At 37.1% G+C, this 25,518-nt stretch overlaps 6 protein-coding genes and 1 non-coding gene across 8 annotated transcripts; 4 read left to right on the forward strand and 3 right to left on the reverse strand.

Annotated features, from left to right (window-relative positions):
* Positions 1-813: 813 nt before the first annotated feature.
* Positions 814-5,764, forward strand: POD1 (POLLEN DEFECTIVE IN GUIDANCE-like protein). 2 transcript variants are annotated; one of them, XM_089045350.1, is made up of 12 exons: positions 818-1,740; positions 1,849-2,000; positions 2,092-2,195; positions 2,406-2,494; positions 2,650-2,723; positions 3,049-3,199; positions 3,289-3,456; positions 4,080-4,177; positions 4,284-4,406; positions 4,688-4,756; positions 5,189-5,346; positions 5,442-5,693. In XM_089045350.1, the coding sequence occupies exons 1-12, from the start codon at positions 1,146-1,148 to the stop codon at positions 5,569-5,571; spliced, it is 1,911 nt and encodes a 636-aa protein (XP_088901476.1). In that variant the 5' UTR covers positions 818-1,145; the 3' UTR covers positions 5,572-5,693. The 2 variants fall into 2 exon arrangements, with proteins under 2 accessions (XP_008220931.2, XP_088901476.1); XM_008222709.3 differs by having other exon boundaries at positions 814-1,740; positions 5,189-5,764.
* A 4,062-nt stretch (positions 5,765-9,826) lies between these two features.
* On the forward strand, positions 9,827-11,803 carry LOC103320967 (PLATZ transcription factor family protein). The gene is made up of 4 exons (XM_008222708.2): positions 9,827-10,005; positions 10,253-10,519; positions 11,021-11,179; positions 11,279-11,803. Exons 1-4 carry the CDS (start codon positions 10,003-10,005, stop codon positions 11,522-11,524), a joined length of 675 nt encoding a protein of 224 aa, XP_008220930.1. The 5' UTR covers positions 9,827-10,002; the 3' UTR covers positions 11,525-11,803.
* Positions 11,804-12,530: 727 nt separating this feature from the next.
* On the forward strand, positions 12,531-15,082 carry LOC103320966 (RNA-binding (RRM/RBD/RNP motifs) family protein). The gene is made up of 6 exons (XM_008222707.3): positions 12,531-12,859; positions 13,316-13,402; positions 13,554-13,657; positions 13,739-13,814; positions 13,959-14,048; positions 14,294-15,082. The coding sequence occupies exons 1-6, from the start codon at positions 12,854-12,856 to the stop codon at positions 14,876-14,878; spliced, it is 948 nt and encodes a 315-aa protein (XP_008220929.2). The 5' UTR covers positions 12,531-12,853; the 3' UTR covers positions 14,879-15,082.
* Positions 15,083-15,423: 341 nt separating this feature from the next.
* On the reverse strand, positions 15,424-20,067 carry SDS (Cyclin family protein). The gene is made up of 7 exons (XM_089047156.1): positions 18,836-20,067; positions 18,516-18,683; positions 16,906-17,072; positions 16,437-16,565; positions 16,031-16,211; positions 15,863-15,907; positions 15,424-15,660 (listed from the first exon to the last, which is right to left on the reverse strand). The coding sequence occupies exons 1-7, from the start codon at positions 19,925-19,927 to the stop codon at positions 15,631-15,633; spliced, it is 1,812 nt and encodes a 603-aa protein (XP_088903282.1). The 5' UTR covers positions 19,928-20,067; the 3' UTR covers positions 15,424-15,630.
* A 555-nt stretch (positions 20,068-20,622) lies between these two features.
* Positions 20,623-22,083, reverse strand: LOC107880272 (uncharacterized). The gene is made up of 3 exons (XM_016791521.2): positions 21,365-22,083; positions 21,100-21,255; positions 20,623-20,907 (listed from the first exon to the last, which is right to left on the reverse strand). The coding sequence occupies exons 1-3, from the start codon at positions 21,920-21,922 to the stop codon at positions 20,761-20,763; spliced, it is 861 nt and encodes a 286-aa protein (XP_016647007.2). The 5' UTR covers positions 21,923-22,083; the 3' UTR covers positions 20,623-20,760.
* Positions 22,084-22,274: 191 nt separating this feature from the next.
* Positions 22,275-22,347, forward strand: TRNAK-CUU (transfer RNA lysine (anticodon CUU)). The gene has a single exon. It is a non-coding gene; the product is annotated as a tRNA-Lys (tRNA).
* A 159-nt stretch (positions 22,348-22,506) lies between these two features.
* Positions 22,507-25,322, reverse strand: UCH2 (Peptidase C12, ubiquitin carboxyl-terminal hydrolase 1). Its single transcript, XM_008222706.2, has 6 exons — positions 25,185-25,322; positions 24,763-24,810; positions 24,167-24,213; positions 23,754-23,800; positions 23,525-23,627; positions 22,507-23,439 (listed from the first exon to the last, which is right to left on the reverse strand). Exons 2-6 carry the CDS (start codon positions 24,791-24,793, stop codon positions 22,663-22,665), a joined length of 1,005 nt encoding a protein of 334 aa, XP_008220928.1. The 5' UTR covers positions 24,794-24,810; positions 25,185-25,322; the 3' UTR covers positions 22,507-22,662.
* Between the last annotated feature and the right edge of the window lie 196 nt (positions 25,323-25,518).

Here is a 25,518-nt window from a genome sequence, read left to right on the forward strand (position 1 = left end):
GAGAGTTTATGTTGAGGGATTTCTCAAATAATTTATTTGAATGATACCTTTGTAGGGCTCACTCCATATTGTATTTCACTAATTCAAACTGTCTGTTTTGTAGATATTCATTCAAAAATTATTTATACAATAAATCACTTGAATCCGATATCATTTAAGCATTCAATTAAATTATTAAAATTTAAATATTTTTTTGAAGCACCGTATTCATTGATTTTGTTAGTTTCAATTAAGTGCCTTAAAGATTTTTAATTTATCTGATTTTTTGTAAGGATAATTCATGAATGAATACTTGAAAAATAAACGATTTGAATCGTTGATAAAAAATTCATAGAATATTCTAAAGAGAATCTCTTAAACAATTTTTTATTAGAGAGATCTCTGGATGCAAAGTTAAGTTTTAAAAAAAATGAGAGGTATATAGCTCAATTCTCCTTATAAAGAAGAATAATGCTACTCTTACCACATTTGTATACCACATCCTTATACCATCTTATGTGGCAGCTGAGTTGGACAACTATATTAATTAAAATTATTTAATATTTTATTTTATTTTATGATTTATTATAATATTTGTTTTTCTAATTATCTTAATTAAAATACACTTCATTGATTTAATTGATGTGGCATATAATATGCACATGCCACATCATATGATATAAAAATGTGGGATAAAAAAATAGTAAATGTAGCATTACTCATAAAGAAAGGTAAAAAAGAGAGCCCAATAATTCATCAATATTTCTTAAACATGAGGCATGTCACAGTGGCATATAGCTAGCGTGTATCGGATAGCGTGTAAATTGGGAAATTTACGCAAATGAAATGAAACCCAAACCCTTACCCCAAAAAAAAAACAACCAAGAAACCCAACCCAGACGCACAGCACAGTATAACATAACAACAACAGCCTGAGCCAGCCTGAGCCAGCCAGCACGTTGAAGAATTTAGATGGCAGAGCCCAGCGGCACCTAAAACAGGAATAAACTTCAAAAACTAACAAAAGAAGAAAAGCAGAGTGTCTGTCTCTGAATCTCAGTGTCCTTCACTTCCTATTATTATTATTCACAAACAACTCCAGTATGAATCTCTCCGATTCTAAAATGTCCCAATAAACTGAAGGAGAAAAAGAAGCTCTCAAGGTCATGGCGTTGAAATCGACCGGCCGAAATCTCTCGTTCGATGTTCTGAGCAGAAACGGCTCTCTCGATGAGGAAGAAGAAGCAATCTTATACCGATCCAACTCAGATCCAATCCAATCCAATCACCACAACAACGACAAGCCCGCCCGACGAAAACGCAAGAAGAAGAAGAAGAACACCACCACCACCCACAGCTCCATACCCGAAATCCCGACAAACGCAACTGTTTCGAATTCCTTCCCTCACAATTCCAGTAGCAAAAACGGAGAAACCAGCGGGATTAACGGAAGCGGATTGGAATTCAGTTACAGTCAGACCGTGCTGTGCCCTGCCACTACGGAGCTCAGCGATCCGGAGTTTCAGAAATTGCGTGGCACAGCGGAACTGAGACAGAGGCCTGTCAATGGGAGCGCCGGAGGAGTTGTCGGTGAAACGCAAACGACGTCGTCCCGCATTGAAGCCGACGACAAGGAGGACAGTGGAGTGGAGGCGGGTTCGGTGAGTAAGCAGAGAAGCGAGCCAAATGGGAACGCGGTCCCGAAATTGCAGACCGCCGAGTCTTTGGATTGGAAGCGACTCATGGCCGAAGATCCAAATTGTGAGCCTTTTTTTTTGTATTTGTTTCTCTCATACAATTTGTGTTTCATTTTAAATTCTTCTTCTTCCTCTGTCTTTCAAAATAATTGTTCAAAAACATTTCCCTCAGATTTGTTTTCAGTGGACAAGTCGCCAGTCAAGTACTTCATGGAAGAGATGTCTAATGGGAATTCATTGCGGAGCACAACAACACTTGGCAATGAGAAAGAACGAGAGAGAGTTTATGACACCATCTTCCGCTTACCATGGAGATGTGAATTGGTATTTTAAGCAGCTTTTTTTTTTTTCTGGACCCTTGATTTGATAACATGTTTATAAAACTGTGTCTCAACTATGACCAATTTTGTTGCAGCTTATAGACGTTGGTTTTTTCGTCTGTTTTGATTCATTTCTGTCATTGCTCACTATCATGCCAACAAGAATTGTAATGACTCTTTGGAGGCTTCTACATTCAAGGTTAGTTTTCTTTGTTCACTCTTCCCTTCTCCGTTCATGTCATAAAATTTGGTCATTCCATTTAAACAATCTGAGTCCTTCCAGTGCTTCGAAGTCCGAGCCACTAGTGTAACTCAGTTTCCATGCTGCGTATTTTGGTTTTCTTCATGTGTTTGGTTAAATCATAATAAATGTGATATTCAAAACGTAACCTAACCATACTTGTGGCAGGCAGTTTAAGAGGCCATCAGCAGCAGAGCTGTCTGATTTTGGGTGTTTTACTATAATGGCATGTGGAGTCACTCTGTTGGAGCAAACAGGTTAGTTAACAATATAATTATGTTATTCTCTCACGTAGTGTCTTATTGCAGCCAATATCCTGGCATTCTTACAATCTGATGACTGATCCCATTAATTAGAGCAAGAGTTGGATGTAGTATACTAATTGTACTATTTATTTATTTTCTTGCCTCAGATATCAGCTTAATATATCACATGATCCGCGGTCAAGGAACAATCAAATTATATGTGGTGTACAATGTGTTGGAGGTAATTAAAGTTTATGATCTTGTGATACTTGTGTCTATAGATAGTTACTTTCTGTGTACCTTGCAGTTGGACCAACAAAGGGAAAATTTAAAATAGATGAAACATAGCATCTTATGCCCTGGCTGGTAAACAGTTATTACCTTAAGCTGGGGTTAATAGTCTGACTCATTCATGCATTCTATCTTGTTAGGACTTAGGATGCTTAATCTATGATGAACAGGCCATGGTGGTTCTGGTCTGTCAACTTGATATGCTCTTGAGTGCATTATTTGTTATTGTGTTCTACCTGTAACTCGTGCATAACAGTTTTTGTCTCTCCATACAGATATTTGATAAACTCTGTCAAAGTTTTAACCCAGATGTATTGCAAACTCTATTTAACTCGGCAGAGGGGCTTGCCAGTTGCCCACCAGAAAACATGAGATTCTGGATATGGAGATTCATTTGCGACCAAGCTTTAGCTGTGGCAGCCTCAAATATCCTTAATTTGTAAATTATCATTTTCTCAAACAAAAATTCCCTCCATTTTTCATGGATAACCTATGGATTCCTTGACTATACGTACTTATTCATTCATTTATCTTATTAGCTCAGGCAATTACTTTGTCAACCTGCATAGTTGCTCACAATAATGCCTTGTTGGCTTTGCTGGTATCCAATAACTTTGCTGAGATAAAAAGCAATGTATTTAAGCGATACAGCAAGGACAACATTCATAGTCTGGTATACTTTGGTGAGTTAGCTTCTTGCCAATATTTTTCATAAAAAGTCTTTGAGCTGCTTTCTTTCTTTATTTAATAAATTATTGGTTGCCTTCATTTTTACCAGTGATTGATTAACATGCATTCACAGCAATGTATAAAGCTATAAGATCATTGTATGGTGTCCCAAGTTCACCAATGATTATTAAGCTAATGTTGTTGCATAGAGAAAATAGAATGTGTATAAGGAGTCCCATATTATGTGATGATTACAGAAAAGAACACAGGCCCAAATCTCTGTGTGAGCATGCTTTTCTTGTATGACCCCAAGGAACATGTCCTATGAGTTTCTTAAACTTCAAGATGCATGTATAAATTTCTCATATCTATTCGAAATGATGGCTATATTGCTATTTTATTGTTGATTGGTCTCCAGTCTGGGAAGAGGCTAATATACAAAATCCCAGTATACACATTGGTGCAAAAGATTTAAAATGCTTTTAATTTCCCTCATGTTTCTGCATTCTGTGGTTGAGAAAAAGAAAGGATGCCACTTCGCTATATTTGGTGTCTAGTATCTCTCTCAGGTTCAATCTTTTCATTTGGTCTGACATTCTTTTTTTAACTCATTTTATATTTGTTTTCTTGCGAACAGATTCAGTAGAGAGATTCCACATTTCAGCATTTGTCTTATTCGTTTTAGCTCAAAACATTCTGGAGGCTGAGGGTCCCTGGTTTGAAAGTTTTCTTTCTGTAAGTTTACCTAAACATTTTGATGAGAAATTGTTCTTTATAAAAAAAAAATATTATGCACAGCAACTTTTTGATCAGCAACTGTTTTAACATTTGGGTACTGCAGAATGCTCTCTTGGTATACGTCTGTGAAATGATTATTGATATCATAAAGCACTCATTTATTGCTAAATTCAATGACATAAAGCCCATTGCATACTCTGAGTTTCTTGAAGACCTCTGCAAGCAGGTATTCTACATGTATCTTTGGTGTGACTATATCTATATACCAGGGGGAAATAATATAGGTCCATTGCACTTCACTTCAAAGTAATGGATATTTTTGTGTGCTCACATGCTGGCCAAGTCTTGAGAATGTTTAACTGCTGTGCAGTGAACCATAATACAGATATAAGTTCTTTGCTTTATACATATAGATGATGTCCATTACAACATTATAAACACTGAATACTATTTCCCCTTCTGGATATTGTGTTCTAAAAAGCTGACCCTCTGTTTTCTTATCCTTAGACTTTAAATATACAAACAGAGGCTTCAAAGAAAAATCTCACATTCATTCCTCTGGCACCAGCTTGTGTGGTAAGACACTTGTTAATACTTACCTTCGCGTTTCTTATCATGATTGAACTCATCCCCACTTTTCTATGGTAGATTGTGAAATCCAAAAAAATTTATGCATAGAATGAAACAGGTAGTTTAAGACAATATAGCCTTTCCATTTAAATGCAGCACCGAATTACTCATCTAGAAAATGCTACATGTGGTGTGAAAAGTTCACTAGTTGCTGATACTATACATAGAATTAGGGTTAGGATATAAGATTTGTGCTGCGTTGAAAATAAAAAGGCAATCAATGTGTATGACATCCATTTTGGTGAGAACCAATGGGGGAGATGGGTTGAAATGGAGTTTTCTTAAACACATTAAAATATTGAATTTTGGGTGTGAATATGGTTATTAATATTAATTATTAAATGATAATCCTTATCAGTATTATTATCTTTGTTTTAGGTCATCCGAGTGCTTACTCCAGTATATGCTGCTCGCCTTCCCTACAGTCCCCTTCCGTGGAAACTCTTTTGGATTCTTGTCCTGTTTGCCATGACCTATGTTATGCTGACAAGCCTCAAGGTGTTGATAGGCATGGGCCTCCAGAAACATGCCAGTTGGTATGTCAATAGGTGCAGGAGGAGGAAACACCATCTTCATTATGATTGATAGGTTGATTGTAAAGAAGCGTAATCATTAGATTTTCACATATCAGGTTCAACTTCTCTCACTGCAGAAGTGTTCTGTTAATTCTGCTCAAGGGAACCTCACCTAAGCAGTCGAAGGCCGAGGTTCCTGTGGAATTATGTGTTAGACCATCAGAGGGCTCCAAAGATATGTGGTGATTAGGACAGCATAAGCTAGAGAAACCCATATTTTGGTAATTTCTCTTTTTGGCCAGAACATCATGTAGCCTTGTAGTCTAAGTTATGCATGGTTATAACCATCTAATTTTGTTACAAAACAAGGGTTGGTTGCCAGTTCGAGTTGCCACTGTGTATAACAAAGGTAAATGCCACAACCTTTCCATTTCTACAAGGCTTAATGTCACAAAACGTCCCTAAGGTTTACGAAATTATCAGATTGCATTCTTAATGTTTTTTTTGGTCACTCGTGGTCCTCAAGGTTAATATGTGCGATCACAAATGATCCATGTCGTTAGATTCCGTAAAAAACTCTGTTAGTTTGCTAACGTGGCATATATATATATATATATATATATATATATATATATCACAAAACATTCTTAAGGTTAACACACCTTTCACAAATGGTCCCTATAAATTTTTTTCATTTAAAATTCATAAAATTTTGATTTTCTTTTTAAAATTATTTATAAATGAAAAAACCATTTATAGAAGGATTTTAATCTTAAGGACCATTCATGAACCCTAAACCCTTAGTTTTTTCATTTTTAAATTTTAAGAATTTTAAATTATTTTTTAAAAACTCCATTAGTTTGTTAGTGTGGCATATATATGGAGCCCACATCTAAAATAATATAGTGTCACATGTATTTAAAATATAATATATATTTTTTTTTTTAAATGAAAAAAATTTAAAAAATTTGTAGTGACCATTTTGTGATAGGTGCGTGAACCTCAGGGATATTTTCTTTTTCATTTTTAAATTTTAAGAATTTTAAATTATTTTTTAAAAACTCCATTAGTTTGTTAGTGTGGCATATATATGGAGCCCACATCTAAAATAATATAGTGTCACATGTATTTAAAATAATATATATATATATATATATATTTTTAAATGAAAAAAAATTAAAAAAATTTGTAGTGACCATTTTGTGATAGGTGTGTGAACCTCAGGGATATTTTGTGATATATATATATATGCCATGTCAGCAAACTAACGGAGTTTTTAACGGAACCTAACGGCAAGGACCATTTGTATTAACCTTGAGAACCATGAATGACACAAAAAAAAACATTAAGGATGCAATCTGATAGTTTCGTAAACCTTAAGGACGTTTTGTGATAATAAACCTTTCTATAATGTAAGGAGTGGTATGAACTATCGTCGTGTCTCTAATTGACATAAAATGCCTATTTGAAAGCACTCTAATTATTCAACTTGAGGCATTCATGCACAGATGAAGTATAAATAGAGCATTTCGCTTTCTTTTTGGTACTAAATGCTATGATCAGGAATCATAGAGCATTTCGCCTCCAAAGATTTTCAGAAACTGAAATTAAGTGGTAGATTCACTTGATCAATGAATCTACAAATTATTTAAAATAATATATATATATATATATATATTTTTAAATGAAAAAAAATTAAAAAAATTTGTAGTGACCATTTTGTGATAGGTGTGTGAACCTCAGGGATATTTTGTGATATATATATATATGCCATGTCAGCAAACTAACGGAGTTTTTAACGGAACCTAACGGCAAGGACCATTTGTACTAACCTTGAGAACCATGAATGACACAAAAAAAAACATTAAGGATGCAATCTGATAGTTTCGTAAACCTTAAGGACGTTTTGTGATAATAAACCTTTCTATAATGTAAGGAGTGGTATGAACTATCGTCGTGTCTCTAATTGACATAAAATGCCTATTTGAAAGCACTCTAATTATTCAACTTGAGGCATTCATGCACAGATGAAGTATAAATAGAGCATTTCGCTTTCTTTTTGGTACTAAATGCTATGATCAGGAATCATAGAGCATTTCGCCTCCAAAGATTTTCAGAAACTGAAATTAAGTGGTAGATTCACTTGATCAATGATACAATGAGATTTTAGGGCAGATAAGGGATGATAATTTAATTGACAAAAGATAAATGTTGAAAAACTATGAGGTGCATTTTTGTTGCCTACATCAAACGCTAAAACACAAGTATTAGAAATCTAATCAGACGGTAATTCCAACACTTTACCCTTCATAATGTAAATTCTAGAATGTAGGAAAAATCTCTCAGACCACGCCTTTCATTTCCTTCTTTAGCATTTTACGTTACATTACGCATCGACTCTAATCAATTACTACTGACGAGAGCGACTTTTGAAAAATCTACTTCATTCTGATGGCTGTACTACTATGATCCCCATTTCTTGCTCAGCCTCCGTCTCATTTTCTATGGTTTTTGAAATGCCCTTCACCAAGATTGCTGAGATAGAGTTCCAATGTTTCATGGTTGGGGTCGCCTGGACTACCACCAATGGGGCGCTATCAAGGTTCTTTCGTCGAGATCACGAATCTATGATGGGATTGGCCTCCTCAAATAGCCTCCTTACTTTAAACTCCTCATTATAGCCTCCTCATGTTTAGTTTTGTATTAGTTGAGACTAGACACTTTCGAGCTTGGGCTTATATGCTTGTCTTATGTTTCCAATCAGAATTTGGCATTACTGCGAGTTGTGTGATTTTGAAAACATAATAAGTTCGGTTTGGGTATCAATTGGCCAAGATAATGTGTCATTCACTTTACACTCGAGTTCAATTCCCTCGATAATATGCTTTTCACTATGCACTTGAGTTGAATTTCCACGATAGGATAATTAAATAATAGGGAGTTTCACTAAAACACCCAAAATGGAGGTTGAAATTATGAAAAAACCCAAGCACTATTTAAACATATAAACACACCCAAAACCCATCATTATACACACTCAAAACTCATTTATAAACACACCCAAAAAGTTGACTTTGTGGTTGATTTTGGGCGTGTTTCTATGTTTAAATAGTGTTTGGGTTTTTTTTATAAATACATGTCTATGATTGGGTTTATTTATAAATTTGTATAAATAATATCATTCTCCAATTTTATAAAAGTGGTGGATTATTGGGCCTTGCCCATCGAAATGTAGTACTAGTAGTAATTGAATGAAAGGGGACTCTTCCCACTTTGCCATCATCCTTTAGGTTTTTTCTCGGGGCCTTGATTAAGCTAGGAATTTAAAGATGATATGATGAGGTTTTTCTGTTTTTCTTTTTGGTAAATATAATATGATGAGGTTAAATTGAAGTGAAGACAGATAAAGATGAAAGTTTATTGGAGACAGATAATTGTGCATAACTGTTTTTGTACATTTTTATTGCCTATCAAACACTGCACCTCTAACCAAAATGGTTTAAAAAAAGGAAAGCAAAATACTAGAACTCTGTCCACAGAGGGGTAATATTATTTGTTTTGACTATAAAAAAAGAAGAAGATATATATTCCTAGATTTTATCGTGTTTTACTGTCAGTCCTAGATTATAAAATCTATGCCAAGATTTTGTATATTCTCGGAGTAAATTTAGGAATTCTTTTAGAAGCAGCGGAGGATTATTTTTTTGGGTTTTGAACAAAAAGTTTAATGAGGCTATGAAAGTCAAAGACCTATATGTTTTTATTTGACTTTCTATATGAAAAGATCTGACTTATTATATAATGGAAATAATTAAGGCACAAACAATGCACAATGATTTCTCATCAAACAATTGAAGGGAAAAAACCAAAGGGTAAAACGGTATAATGCATTTAATTTCGGTGATAATAGGCAATATTTTGCTTTTCCAATAGAAGCAAATAACCTATTTAATTTCAGTTGACCATTACCAAATCACAATTGTGCCTTCATTAAATAAATAAAAATTGGCTGATTACTGTTCTACCCCTATATTTTTCACTTGAAATAACTGATTTTATTATTGCAACTAGCAAATATGAGTTCAGTCCAAGTCAGAGAAGCAGCAAGAGCCCCAATAATCATTAATGCCAAAAGAAATTAAAATCAAAAGGACAAAACGGCTCCGAAAATCTCGGTTATTTCGGCGGGAAAAGACATAAAGCGACTCGTCTGGCTCTTACCTTTCACAAACACTAGGGTTTTGCCTAGAGATGGCCCATGAGAAAATCCACTGACCTAACCCTTTCATTAGTTTACTAATTTTGTACATAATTAATAAAACGTTCTCAAACGATGACCGTCAGATGCATTTTAAGTTTAATCCAACGGAAATTAAATATTTAGCTTCCCGCGGATTGCTTTGTTTTTCCAATAATTCTGTGAAAATTGAAGAAAAATAATAATAATTATTATTATGTGAAAATTGGACACAGCTCTCTGTTGCCTCCCTGGAGTAATTGGATTCCCATTTATACTTACTTTCCATTGTATACTCTTTCCCTCTTTAACTTGCCCACAACCACAACCCTTGTGGACTGTTCTGCAGTTTTTTCATGTTTCTCACACACCCTATCAATCAAGTATCAACTTCTGCAATAACACCAAATTCAAATCCAGTCCATAAGTAAATTGAAGAAATGGTAAGCATATGACTGCTTTGTTATTTCCAAATTGATTGTATGAATTTTTATTGGATTCTATGTATCAATGTTACCATATGGTGTAAATTGATAAAATTTGTGATATTTGGTTCTGGGTTTTGTGAATTTGATTGAATGGTTTTGAGTTTGAAGGCTAAACAATCAATTGTTGAGTCTTGATTAATGACAAAGTCTAGATGTTGGATGGTTTGTTCTTATTTTGATAGTGAATGCGTTGGTTTTGTAGGGAGGCTGCAAAGTCTGTATAAAGAAAAACAGAACAGATTGGCTTAATACCCTTTTGCTTAGCAAATTCTTCGGTTCCTGTGGTGTTCATCATGACCTTCGCAAAAATGAGAAGAATGTCTTCTGCATAGATTGCAATATCCGCCTCTGTAGGCACTGTATGACGGCTCATTGCCTCCACACAAAGCTTCAGATCTGCAAATACGTCTACCATGATGTGGTTCGCCTTCAAGAAATTCAGAAGCATCTTGACTGTTCTAAAATTCAGGTTTCTTCCCTACTCTCTGTCTTCAATCATAAAACTCTTACAAATTGGATGTGATTTCATTTGCAGGTACAAAATAAAATGGCATTTGGGTTTCCTAAACTGTGTTTGTTTTGTTGTTTCTAGTCAAGAACAATTGTTGTTTGAATTTCCTCTGTTAATCTAGTAGACACCAGTATAATTACCAAAGAAGAACGGCTCATCAATTTGACTAATATATGATTATTTAAGTCGGCTGTCTGATTGTTATATAGTTTAGGGATGTTAAATTTCAAGGTTTGTGTTTGTGGTGTAGTTTGTAGGCAAGTCAAATTGAATGCGCTTTAATTGGTGTACATATTCTGTCAGTGTTATAAGACAACAAAATTCATCAGTTTTATTTCTCATGTGGTTTAATCCTGCTGGTAGCTGGAATCCTAGGATAGTTGATTTGATTGATCACTGTTAACTGTTTTCTTGGTGAGGTTGTTGGTTCTCGAATAATGACAACTTGACGTCTTACAGACATATAAAATCAACGGCGAGAAAGCTGTGCATCTAAATCCTCGCCCTCTAGCCAAAGATGCCAAGCCATCAACAAAAGCAAAGTTTGGTGCTTCCTGTGAAGCTTGTGGGAGATATCTTCAGGACATGCCAAATCGTTACTGCTCCATTGCCTGCAAGGTAATTGAATTTCCAAATTTTTGGGCTCCATTTTGGTGCTGTATATTTCTCTTTACATGATTCTCATGATAAAGTGTGTGCATGCTTACACATTTGCAGGCATCTATAGTCCCAGTGAAGCCTGAAGACCAAAGTCACAAGTTCATCGCGGTTACTATACCACAATATGGTGATTTTTCATTAAAAGGTAAGTGCAATTCCGAAACAAACATGAGCGAAATGGAATCATCGATCTCGTTGGCTGAGTCATCTGAGGAGATGACTGCTTGGGTATGTTCAGCATTGAAGCCAAGAAAGCTTTTGCATAAGAGGAAAGGCATCCCTCACAGAGCTCCTCTCTGTTGAGATGGGTAGACAAGATGAGTGATATTTTTGCTTCCTTTCCCCTGTCATAAAAGTTTTGGTTTATATCTAAGTATTAAAACCATAAAACCACAGCTAGTATTATATCTAGATTGAAGAAAATCCGTCTCATATCTCTGATTGGGATTTAGTTTGTACAGCATAAGAGAGGTGGTAATGCTGCAGAGCATATGGTTGATAATTGAGGGGTTTGTTGGGATTTACCATACTTTTGTTAATTTTCTCATGGATGAAATATATATATATCTTTTTACAGAACAAGATTAGAAAACTTTTTAAAAATGTCTGGTGGGAATGTTTCTCGCTTTGTTGGCAAGCATGAGTGGCTGGCTGGCTGCTTTATTGCTTTACTTTTTCTATCTTGTTGGCAGCCGGAGATTTGATTAGCTTTGTCTCAATCAATGTCCGATTGGTGATGGCCATATGTTCCTTGTGGTGTGGTGTGTAGTCAGTTGTTTGGTTGGGCCCTCTGCTTTCCCTATGCATTATGGCAACAATCTTTTGTTTATGTCTTGTTATATGGATGTGGCAGACAGAAAGGGAAAGGAAAGGGCTGCAATACATTATACACTAAGTCGTCTATCTTGTAAGTGAATGGAATATATCCTAGAAGAGAATAGAATAGCGCCAATCCAATCGATGCAGTGACACAAGTAACTGCTGCAATGCGTGCATCTTATGTTGCACAAGGATGACCATCAACTTTCCTTATATGTTGCTTGGAAATGGTCAGCAGCATATGTTACAACTTACAACACCAAATGTATATATTTGTTGCGGCTTGCCAGGCTTTCAGTATCTTTGCTTTTGTCTTGTAGAAAAGCTTTTGGTCAAAGTTCAATTCAATCCAACTTTGAATGAAAAACAAAACTGACCCCAAAAGAAAAAACTAATCTTAAGCACAATTTCAGGCGTCACAAATATATATATATATATTTTGTTTTTTTTTCTGTTGACATGGTTGACGTTAGACCAAAGGAAAATAGACATGGTTGACTTGGCAAACCAGTCGCCTATAGAATCATTTTTTCCCAAAAATGAACAGAAGAGAAATCAGTAACAGCTCTAATTGGAGCGCAAAATCTATCCAGGCAATGTTAAGACCCAAAAACAGAGCCCAAGAAATGCAGTTGGAGTTTGCCGAATTGAAAACGAGTTGGTGATTAGCGAACTTCCCGCTGAGAAAAAAGCAAAAGATAAAACTACCATTAACAAAGAAAGCATTAACCAAAAATAAGAGAAAACAGGAACAAAATACTACAACCAACACAAGGAAGGACGTGCATTCCCTCTCAAGCAAAATCTATCGAAATGTCGGTAAGTTTTTTTTCTTCTTTTCTTTTCTTTCTGAAAATATTAATCTTAGTACTCTTCGTGTCACATCCATTGGGTTTTCATTCTCTTTGATTAGGGTGTTTGAAGCAATGTGCTTGGTTTTCTTCTTGTTTTTGCTTTGTTGTTTGCTGGGTTAATGCGGGAAAATAAGAAAAATTATGAAGTTTAGAAATGATTGCTGCCTCCAAATCCAATGATTGCTCTGTTTGGTTACATTAGGGTTTTGTGTTTCATGGGGTAGTCTTTCCCTAATAAATCTTCAATTATTCAACATGTTCCTGTCTGTATTTTTGCCTCATTGCCTTGCCTGTTTTCTTTTCCTTTTGATATTATTACCATTCTACATTTCCTTTGTTGTCATCATCACTCTATGAATTTTGAGTTTATTTCATTCATTTCACCCTGGAATTATTTATTTAATTCAGAATTTGTGTACAGACTCCGGTGGAACATGCAAATAAGGGGATTGAAGCAGTTCCCCAGTCAACAACTGCAACACCAAACTCCACAACCAATGTTTCAGATGTGAGAAAATTTGTAATTTTGTTTTTGTTTTTGTTTTTTTCGTATGTGTTCTAACTTCTAATATTATGCACAAATTTTAAAAAGTTTCCTTTTGTTTTGATTTTGGTGTGATTAAAACATGCATATTCACTCACTTGATTTTCCTCTGCAGATAAAAACAGTCAAAGTTAGCAATGTCTCTCAAGCTATTTCTGACAGGGATATCAAAGAATTCTTTTCATTCTCTGGAGATATACAATATGTTGAAATGCAAAGGTTCACATTTTTTTATAATTATATTGGTGACAGTGTTATTAGGTTTGTTATTCTAAAAAATTTGGTGGTATCTTTTGGCAGAGAAACTGAAAACACCCAGCTTGCCTATGTTACCTTCAAGGATTCACAAGGAGCAGATACAGCAGTTCTCCTTTCGGTATGTTCACTTTTTCATAACGGTGGTCAGACGTTTGTTCTTATATTTTTTTTCTGAATTTTTTGTTGCAGTAAATGTTTTGTAAGGCAGTTGCAGGGTTCTGTCATTTGATTAGTAATGTGTTTTGAAAATTTTAAAATTCAGGGAGCCACCGTAGCTGATCTTTCTGTCACCATTACGCCAGTTGACGATTATAAGCTGCCACCTGAAGCCATCCCACTCCCATCAAGCCCGGTAAATACCATGGCATGCATCCATATCTGTATTATCTTCCAACCATTTAGTCTTGTGTAGCGTGAAATTGGAGGTCAAACTTTCAGTCTAGTGGTGTTTCAAGAGTGCAACACTAATTTTTTAGCCTAAGAAGATTTTCTGTTGCTTAATAGCCTGAAGCATGTACACAAGTACATGTGAATTTCTTGTTTTAATTGGTCCCAGAAAGCAATTGTTTCTTACTAAACATGTATTCCCCTTTGAAGGAGAAAAAGCCTGCTGTGGCTATTTCTGCTGTAAGGAAGGCAGAAGCTGTGGCCAGCGCTATGCTTGCCAAGGGTTACATCTTAGGAAAGGATGCCATTAACAAGGCAAAAGCCTTTGATGAGAGGCATCAACTAATGTCAAATGCCTCTGCCACAGTTGTTACAATTGACCAGAAGATGGGTCTGATGGAGAAGCTAAGGGCTGGAACAGCTGTTGTCAATGAAAAGGTGAGGGAGATGGATCAAAGGTTCATGGTCTCGGAAAAGACCAAATCTGCCTTTGCTGTTGCTGAGCAGAAGGCAAGCAGTGCAGGGTCTGCTCTCATGAGCAACCCTTACATATTGACCGGAGCTTCGTGGGTTTCAAATGCACTCAGCGCAGTTTCAAAGGTAGCTGAGGATGTGGGCATGATGACCAAGGAGAAGGTGGACAGGGCGGAGGAGGAGAAAAAGGAGATCGAACACCGGCAGAGGACAGAGGTCATCACCGACTTTGCCCAGACCCATCTTGATGAGTCTTCTGGTAGGGTTCCTCCTGCAGTTTCAGCCAGTTATCCCGATGACACGAAGCTGGGAGTTAAATGATCGGTCTGGACAAAATGGATGAATTATTGTTCTGTTTGCTGTATCATATGGTTTTGTACAAGGAGTCTGTTGCATACAAGAATTGTATACTACATAGCCTGTTGTAAAGTCATGCTTATGGTTCGAGGTGAGAGTTAAGTTAATTGTTTACAAAACTGTATAGCAACTACATGAAATGCAGGTGTTCATTTATTTTCTTTCTAACTTCAAATTAATTTTACTTTTATTTTTAATAATAGAGCAATCACACGTTAACTGAGTAAACAATGCCTCTGCAGTATCGATCCTATTAAATTCTGTCATTTATCTTTACTGGTCTGGCTGGAACAATATTTTGAATGGTCAACAAACAGAATTATAAAGCTTACTCGTTTGCTTGCTTAAGGACATATAAACCTTCCAACTTTAGGGGGGCATGTCAAAGCCCTCAAAAATAGTCTGCATAGACATTCAAGGTATCATGATGCTTAAATTCTTAGCAAAGCAGCTATTGTATGGTATATAATGACGCATGCTAGAAACAGAGCAGTAAAACATTCGTGGTGAGTAGTGAAGAACTTTTCAAACATAAATTCATACAGTTTACTTTTGGTCATTGGAGACCATCAGATATTATTACAAATTCTGTACTTATATGAAATGTTTACAAGTAGCTGCACGGTCGTCTTAATTGACCAAAAAATCAGATTTGTTTTGTTACCTTGATCTACCTTCCATCCATCTCTTTTGATGAGGTAGTCGGCAAACAGAAGTCACACATAATGTAACAACCACTCTAGGCTCTGTTAAAGTTAGCACATCATCAGCACCTATCAACTATCTTAAAATGACAATATATTCAAAATATTAAGAAAAACAGAAAAGAAATGATGCTGTGCTAGATGGCGCGATAGTTGACTTGCAACCAGAAATCTTAGTAAGTTAATTGGAGAAATGAAAATGTAAAATTATTGAACTTTATAATATCTCATGTTTTATCCTTACCTCTATGCATTCATGTAAATCATCACCTTCTGTTCTCACATGAGTCTGCAAAGCCATAAGATCGCATCAATGAGATATCAAGAACCAGAGGTGTTCTTCATGATGACATAATGGCATCCCTCTACATTATAATTCAATGTAGTTTAAAAGAAAAATGCTGGCAGTTACCTCTATGACTCGTTGGCGGGACGCCTCATGATTGCCTTCTAAAGAAGCAAGGATGACAAGCGCAGCTGCAACTGTTGAAGGCCAGTAACGAAGTTGCACATGGTCAGACATCTGCAGCACTGCCAAGTACTTGGCTCTCTTCTCCACTTGGGCATCAGCTCTAGCAGCTCTCAGGTAGAACCTACGTTATCCAATTAGTTCATGGAATGAAGATGTCATGAACCTCTCAAATCAGAGACATTTTCTTTGCCCATAAAAAATAAAAATAAAATAAAATTTGAATGATAATCTAGATATGCAGAGAAAGAAGATCAGGAGCCTGAGTTTGCCAGGTTGTCAATGCAAGAGAAGCAGCATGCATTTGTCTAGTGTAGTACTTTGGAGAAAATGGGAGACTGAGAGTTACCATAAGAAGTTATAGATGGTGGGCAGAAAACACTGGAAGCTGAGGACCTCCTGAACTAGCCATTCCATAGCAACCACTTCACATCTGCTGTACACATTGCTTCCTACATGGAAATCCCTTTTCCGCACGCTGAAATGGCCATCACAAAGGTCTATTTAGAAGGTAATTATGATGCGTCCTGCTTTGACATGTCTCAATTACATTCTTATTGAAGTACCAAAAGGGGGTGTGGGTTAGCTTTAAGTTTTAGCTCTAAACAACTTCGCAGTTTCTCTAATACATTCATTTCCAGACAAATCACTTACAGAAGGAATTGGACTGCCTCAACTTCTGATTTTTGGTATTCATCTATAGTAATGCTTTAATTTCCAAAAAAAAAAAAGGGGCTAAAAAACACCTCAACACCAGGTTTATGAGGAAATAGACTAGGTAGAAATGCATGAATGATATAAAAAGTATAAAGATATACCAGTTGTAGGGCTGATTTTCTTCTATTCTGGTGGCTAGAGTTAGACAGGCTATTCCAACAATCTGAAGGATCCTTTTGCTCTTGAAAAATCCTTTGCTTAAGAATCGGTCAAGGAGGCTAACTCCTAGAAACTTCGTTTCCTGCTGTAGCTTCGTTTGATTCGATCGCTGCTTGTTGAAAGCCAATCAGAAGCACCGCATTAACGCAATAACAAGAGATAATAAAACGTTAATTATAAGAAATACAGAGCTAGCCTATGCACCCTCTCCCCCACAGGAAACGGAATATTGGAGTTTTACGTGAAAATTAACCACTATAATGATGAGGGTGAACACTATTTTTAACTATAATGCAATCTCTTATTACCACTTTATCAGAAAAAGCATAAAGAGCATCAATATCTTAAATTCACATCTCAATGCATGTCAAGCAAAGCAAATTGACAATGGCATTCGAACATCCACCAACAAAGTATAAACATAGCCACCACCCAATATACTCATGTGCAACACAACAATTCTATACATGAGAGTCAAAATAACATAACAATCTTAACAATTTCAAGCACATGTAAAGCAAACATTGCATTCACCATTTTACTTTTTAAATCTCTTGTACACTAACAATATTCAACATTCCATTAAAGTAACAAACTAACAATACAATTATATTAAATGTTGATATAAATAGTGGGAAGAAACATAATAGTAAATGATCATTACCAATATAAAACTCCTTGTGCCAAAATAAATAAATAATAATATGCAGTTTAGTTCGATTTAGCTTGTTCCTATATAGAATGAATTGAACTAAACCAAACTAATTATGAATTAATTTAATTCCTTTTTATTATTATATAGAAATGGAACCAAATCGATCCAATTACTTAATTGGCCATTTGGATATCCACCCTAGTCAGTATGCTGTATGCAAGTTCTTTGTATTGAAAATTTTGAAATTAATCGCACCTACGCAAAAAATCGTGGAGTGTATAGACTTGTCCAACAAGTAACAAGTGCCCCTCAACAAATGTTATATACGCACCATCACTGGTGCGAATGCACGTGCTACTACTGCGTTCTAAGTGTGGGGCAACGTGGAAGTAGTTAAGCTAAGACGTAAAATTAAATTTGGACACGTAAATGTATCAAATTTACATAAAATCATTTTTCGCACAAATGTATCAAATTAATCTCCCTATACATTACAAATGTGTATTACTTTGGCCAATAGGAGAAAAGCGAAACTAGTGATGTGCCAGTACCTGTGATAAAAAGTACATGAATGATCCTAAGATAAAAACTAGTAATGCATTCAGTTTCAGTGCCAAACACATCCATTCGATGACGTGGCACAGATTTGATTGGATGTTAAATGGTTGTAGAATATCGTCAATGTAGATAGTATGTGCTACTTTAACGGCATGTACTTCCATAAACGCGTGCAGGTCCAATTTCCAAACAGAACTAATTACGACGCTTAATTGAACTACGACCAAATTTAAATAGATAAAAACGACGATTAGTTGAACTTCGACCTTATTTAAATATAGAAAACGACGATTAATTGAACTTAATCAGTGAAACGTGAATTTCGGTAAAGCCAATCACCTCGACGATCCAACGGACCATTTGCCACCGTTGCTGGAGGATAAGATCGCCGCATTCCGTCGTGGAAGAGTACTCCTCCGTGTAGTCTTGCAAAAATACTTGTATCCTCTCTCTGTTCCTAAGCAGCTGATAGCTCGCTTCGTCCTCCTCGTCTTCGAACGTAAGAAACTAAAATAATATTATTAAAATAACAAAAATCAATACAGAAGCAGTAATGAAAAAAGGAAAAAAATCAACAATCTATTTCTGTTTGGTTGGCGAGAAAGTGCAGGAAATCAAGGGAAAATTAAGATCGTAATTCTAAACTTGATAAAACTTACTGTATAATCATCCTTATACAGTTCCTTAACGCAGGAAGCAGCAATGAAATATAAAGCAGTGCTCGATCTCGTAAATTCTTCTCTGTATTGAAGGAGCAAGGTGAAAGTAGGTGAATGAGTTGAATCTTCATCCGAGCGCTCCGAGAATTCGCTTCCAGAATTGAAGAAAATAGACGGAGTGTACTCTGAGAGACTGAGCTCGGAATTTTCGTCGAAAATATTCGATTGGAGCTCCGACAATGTCTGACTCGAAGAGTACTCTGGGACGTCGTCGTAGGAGAACTGCTCCTTACAAGCAAGGTCAGAATCGATTTGCAAGCTGTCTGGCCTCTGCTCTATCCTCGATTCAGAGTTTGAAATTACGAAATTTTCACCGAAGTAGTTTTCCGAAATTCCAGGGAATTCAAATTCCGGTGCTCTGTTTTCGCCGTCTTCGACCGTTTTCTCTGCTAATTTCGATTCAGAGCAAAATTCGATGCCAGAGTTGAATGACGTAACTTTGTTTTCCTTGAATTCCAATGAGACCTTATCGGACTCGGAAATCTCTGGTCTACTAACTGCTTCAGAACCTTCGTTTCCTCCAATTTCGTTCACAATTTCACTTCCTTTTCCTCTCTTACTCTTTAGCTTCAACTTTCTGTCTACGAAACCCCCAAAATCAGCTCCAGAATTGGACTCCACACACGACGACTCAGAAACCTCTGGTTCGCCGTCTCCACCGACCTCTTTCTTCTCCGCCTTTCCTCCATAATACGATCTAGTAACTCTACGAAACAGTATTTTACGGTGTTTCTCAGTTTCTTCGAAGTGTCTCTTCCTCAAACTCGACCTCGCCTCGTTCTCAGATCCAACGGAAACTCTGCTTGACTCGCACGAAATTTCACCGCCGAAGTACGAGCACGAGTTCGAGTTCACAGAGAAGGAAGAGAAACCAGAGGTCTCACTGGGGGCATTGAACTTGAGAGACGAGTACAGAACCGGAGAGATCTGAGATCGCCTCCGGCGAGGGAGCTCCGACCGAAGCTTCTTCTTCGTCTTGAGGTACGGCGCCGTTTGGAGGTTTTGCATCGCTTGGATCGATTTAAACTTCATTTTGGAATTAGCTTTGAAATTCGAATTTCTGAATTTATTTGCAGTGAGTGTGAGGGCTGTTTGGTTGGTTTTAGTGGAGAGTGAGAAATGGAAGAGAGGGAAGGGAGGAGAGTGTGTTCAAGTAAGCGGTTACGGAAGTTGGGGACTGGAGGTCCTCTTTCGTCCTTTCGTGGCCCCACGACTCATGTCAAATTTTCCCGTGAATTCGTACATTCTACATTGTGTGACGAGGTCCTCTTTGGTCTTTTTGTATATTCTGTGTGCGTTCTTTTTACGTTAATGATGGGTTTGATGTGGCGTATGGGCCGCCCTCTTTAGCATTACTTGATACGCAAGGCGCAACTCTTCTGTTTTGCAAAGTGAATATTATTGATAATATTATACCAAGGCCATTTCAACTTTAACCCTCCCCCTCCCCGCAAGGTCTCTCTTCAAAAATAAAAATTAAAAAAATAAATAATATGGTACTGTCACTTAAAAATTTGTTACAATGTGCGGCTATGTGATCTTCTAGAAAAAGTAATATTCATACCTCGAATGAGAAAATACCCTTAAAAAAGATTATGTATGCCCTTCTAGTTACTGCAGGTGGTAAAGTTGATAACATTGTGATTAGTAAGTAGAATAAAAAAGCAGAACATTTCTTCTTGCCAAGAGTAAGTGAAATACAGCAATACAGAAAGAAAATAACCATATAGCCAGAAGAATCAACAAATTAATGCCATCGTTTGCACATCTGAACTTCTACTTGAGCAAAAGGAAAAAAGAAAGGCAGAATAAAAACTGGTTTTTGTGACTAGTCTAGTGGTAAAAGGGGGTTGTGAAATACAAATCTACATGAGCTTGTAGTAGCAGTTGCCCCCAGCAAGAAGGAACTGATAGGGGACGCCACAGTGGCACCTGAAATGAATGACTAAGCCATCCCCCATCCTCTCCACGCTCACAGATTCTGCAAAATTTATGTCACTACCGACCTGCAACTGCAACATCAAATTCATCAACGGAAAGAAAGAGATGATGATGATGATGATGATGATGATATCAATGGAATTCCAAGTCCGTACCCAATACTTGTGAAAAAAGGATTTGTAATTTCTAAGTTCTTGTGAACCAACCAACCAACCAGTTGTTGTAAAGATATGATTAAAATATGATGAGTTAGAGTTACCAACCTCAGTAGGGTCTCCATTTTGTTGATGATGTTGTTCTTGAGGAGGTTCCAGTTCCACTTCTTCTTCTTCTTCCTCCTCATCATCTTCATTTTCACGCATGACTTGTTGGAACCACAGGCTCATCTCTCTGACGCGATCTTTTATCCTTCTAAGCCTCTGCAAATATAATAAAAATTCATTTTCAAGAACCATGCGTTCATATGAAAGATACGGATGAAATTCGAAGTCATCAAGAGAATGAAAGATGGAGGTGAAGGAAGAAAACCTTAGAATTGGGAGTGGCGTCGTCGTCGTCGTCGTCTTCGTCACCAGAGGAGGAGGACGAGGATTGACGGGAGATGGTTTTGAGAGCAGGCGAACACGAAGAAGGCTTGGGATTGGAAACGGAGCGGCGGAGTGTGGAGGCATAGGCAGAGAGAGCGGCCGCGCCAGAGGCTTTATCGGTTGAGTCAGAGGCAGGAGAGGCTGCGTTGGGGCACTGCAGCTGATTGTGATGAGAATTAAAAGAATAAAATGGAGGAGGAGGAGGAGGAGGAGAGGTTGGGTTGAAGCGTTCGGAACTGCAGCGGCGAAGAAGAGGATTAGGAGGGAGATCAAGCTTCTCTTTCTTGGGGTTGGGTTGGGATATTGGTGGGGATTGGGACGGGGATCGCCTTTTCAATGTTCTCCTGGGCTGGGGACTGGAATTGGGAGATTTGAAGCTGCTGCTGCTGTTGTCAAGGCAGAGCATGGACAAGTGTTTGCCAACCACCGCTGCGTATTCTTCTTCTTCTTCTTCTTCTGGTTGTGGGTTCTTAATGTTCTGGTCACTGCATTCAGCCATTAATTCTTCTTCAACGAATTCTTCTTCTTCTTCTTCTTCTGGTAGGGAGGGAGGGAGAGATTCTTGAAATTCTTGAATCTTTTATTTTAATAATTGGATGCAGAGTTGAGAATAAAATGCCTCCTCTCTCTTATATATAAACATAGCGACGCATATATTTAACGGCCTACGAGAGTCTGTTTTCAACTTTCAACTTTGACGGTTGATGAAAGTAACTAACTCTGTCTGAACGAAAGGAAAACCCAGATAGACGATGATTTAGGCGCAAATTAAAGGACGTTCGCTCATAAACATAACTCATAAGATAAATCTCTCATACAATTAAGTTAGCATGCGATTCTGCATCAGCAAAGCCCGTCTAGCTCAGTTGGTAGAGCGCAAGGCTCTTAACCTTGTGGTCGTGGGTTCGAGCCCCACGGTGGGCGACTAATGTTTTTGTTTTAATATTTTCCTTTTCTTATGCAAATGAGCGGAGGAGGGTTTTGAGTTGTTGCAGATGCTAATGATGTTCAACCATTTATTATTCCACATAATTCAAAGACATGTATGCTTCTTGGCTTAAAGCAAAGTAGGAACAAAGTCAATTCAAAGGAATGTCTCACCAAAATAAATTAAGTTCAACGAGTAACCTAAAGAAAGCATGTATACCCCCAGTTAGGTTCACCCACAATTACAACTGACATCACGAAAAATAATCCACAATACCATCATAGTACAGTTAACCAAACCATCATTCTCATTCATCTAGGGTTGCCAGATTTTTGCTTTGCCTTCTCAATAAGAGGCTTCAGCTGCTTCTTCTCAGCAAGAATCTTGAGGAAGTTAAACAAAAAGGGTATGTAGTTGTGCTTCCGGCGAATATTTTCTGTCCTCCACTTCTTAAATTTTTCTTCTTCCATCAAGATCTTCTCAGTAGCGCCCTCGATCCCAGCATTAATTTCTGAAAGACCTTTGTTCAGCACTTCAAATTTGCTACTGTCGGCCGGTCTCTCTGATTGTATGGCAGACAGCTGCTGCAAAATACGCTCCCTCTTCTTTTGGAGTTCCTTAAGTTCAGCAGTATACATCTCTTTCCTGTTCTTTATTATGGCCAAGAGATTGAATCTTATCTCACTTTTGGAATACCTTTCAATGCGCTCCTGGATTACAGGTTGTACCATCTGCAGCCATTCCATGTCACCTTGCCCACCAGGGCACTGTCCAAGGCTAATCGGCCCCTCCTTCAATCCATCAAGCTCATACAGGACCCCATCAACAGGCAAGTAGCTTATAAAATGGTAGACATCGTCATCTTTTTCAGCTACCTTCTGCTCCTCAGGAATAAACGGCTCAGGCCTTGCAAAACTATTATGGGCTGCACGGATAGCATCGCTGTTATTTATCGCCAGCCCTTTCAGTTCAGGTGGAAAATTCTTTGTAAACTCTTTCAGTTTTGACAGTTCAGGACCAATGTCAACATCTGGACAGTTCATGAGGATAGACAAGATTGCTTGGGTGGCACAAGCATTATTAATAACCTATGAGGATATAAAAAGTATAAGATCAGAAGAGCTTACAAATGTTTCATTACTCTAGAAAAAATACATTGTCATGAACACCAACCTGGCTTGCAAAAAACAAATTAGGATTTGGATCCTTAATTACAAGGCGATCATCCCTTTCCCCTGGACGCCATTTGAATAGGAAAATCAAACCGTACACCGGCCTGTAAGTTGCAAGAGAAAAAAGAGTAACTACAACATCAATACTAAAGATTTAAACTTAAACATTTGCTATAGTGGAAATGAGGATATCTGCCTGGGAGATGGAAGCTTAAACGGCCCTTATGTACCTCAGATTGTTCAGAGAATCAAGGTCCAATGAATACAACTCCTCAACCTGCAAGGCCACACCAAGGGCATCATGGCATACGTGAAAGAAGTGAACTATAATCCAAGTCACAACATTACACTTGGACTCTGACTACCATGAAAATTAAGTAAACAATTTCTTTGAAAAGTAAAACTTCAACATAGCTTAGTGAAGAAAAAGGGGTTAAGCATTGGATATAGTTTACAATTTTTAGTTAAAGATAAAGGATGAAGTGTTGGATATAATCAATATCACAACAAAAGGAGCGAAGACATCTCCAAGAAGCACTTGCAGCCTAAGCTCAAGCAGTAACAGTAGAAATCAACCCATAAACTAAGATCAGTGCAGGGTAAGCATAAAAATAAAATAAAAAAGGAAACAAAGAAGGCTTACTTGCACGCCTTTTACTTGCATCTGCTGAATAAGTTCTGTAAACACCCCTGAAATGCAAAGTAGAACCTTCAAAATACTAGTACAGTCCATTTATACTATAGCTGTTTATATTTTTTGAAAATAATAAATGCGTTATAAATTATCCAAATCCTATACACTATCACTCTGCATCATCAAATCATAACTTTCATCATCCATACAATCCCAAATGTATTTTTTTTTAAACAAAAATTATGGTCATCAAGCAAGTGTTGTCAACAATTTAGGCTTCCACTCATACATGTAAATATACAAGAGAAAAGCTTGTTTAGAAGTCAAATTGGAATTTCTCCAAGTTTCTTTGAACTCAATAAAGCATGTCAGGTCTGCCAGTGCAATTTCTATATCGAAACCAAGAGTGAATACAGCTCCATGTCAAGATTTACGCTCAAAAGAGGGACTGGCGAGCTGATATCAAGATATGAAAGGCATTTAATGTAGGAGCAACATCAGGAAGTATAACAGAACGTGATAAAGATATTACAATTTATCAGCGTGAATAGATGCTCACCTAAACTTTCACACACACACAAACAACAAATTTTTCTGAAATTTACCTGGGTCGGACTCAATCGTGCACCAAGACATGGTGAAAAGTACTTAATCTGATAAGAAAGAAAAAGATGTATTCAAGACACGTCAGGGAAAAACAATGAAGAAACGTATAAATTTATGAGCTTCAATTGAGTTCCGGGCACAAGTTCAGCAAAAATTTAACAAAATTGCATGTATATATTAACAAAGAGCAACATAAAGCAAAGCCAAGTGCCAGACCAACAAACAAATTACGACAAACCTACTATTTTTATGAAAAGAACAAAACTTTTTTGTTGTATTTTATAATGCTGCAATTGACTAAGCACAAGAATCCCCAATTCAAACAAAGAGGGTTTTATTCCTCAATTTCGGTTCGAAACGGGGAGGTTAGCAAGTTCCCTGAGTAAGAACCAGTGGGAAACGAGGAAGAAGAGAAACTCACCAGAAATCAAGACGAACGACGTCGTCAGCCTCCTCCACCGCTCCTTCTCTCTCTCTTTCAGTCTTCCTTGTGAGATTTTGAACCCGTAGTCTGTTTCTCGTCTCTATTCCTTCCCCTTGTTATTCTTTTCGGTTCATAATCTCTTTTTTTGGCTCCCAGCTTTTTATTTTGAAGTAAAGCCCAGTGAAAAACTCGCCTCAAATAAAGCCCAAAATAAAAATTAAATGACAATGGCCCAGTACAATAAATCTTCTTGGCCCAGTCCATTGTTGCAGGGGCTAGGGTTTAGCCGCCCCACGCTATAAAAGGGGTATCTTAGGTGAACAGCGTTGCA

The sequence above is a fragment of the Prunus mume genome, linkage group LG2 (assembly GCF_029339155.1).
Source record: "Prunus mume cultivar Tortuosa linkage group LG2, ASM2933915v1, whole genome shotgun sequence".
Classification (NCBI taxonomy): domain Eukaryota; kingdom Viridiplantae; phylum Streptophyta; class Magnoliopsida; order Rosales; family Rosaceae; genus Prunus; species Prunus mume.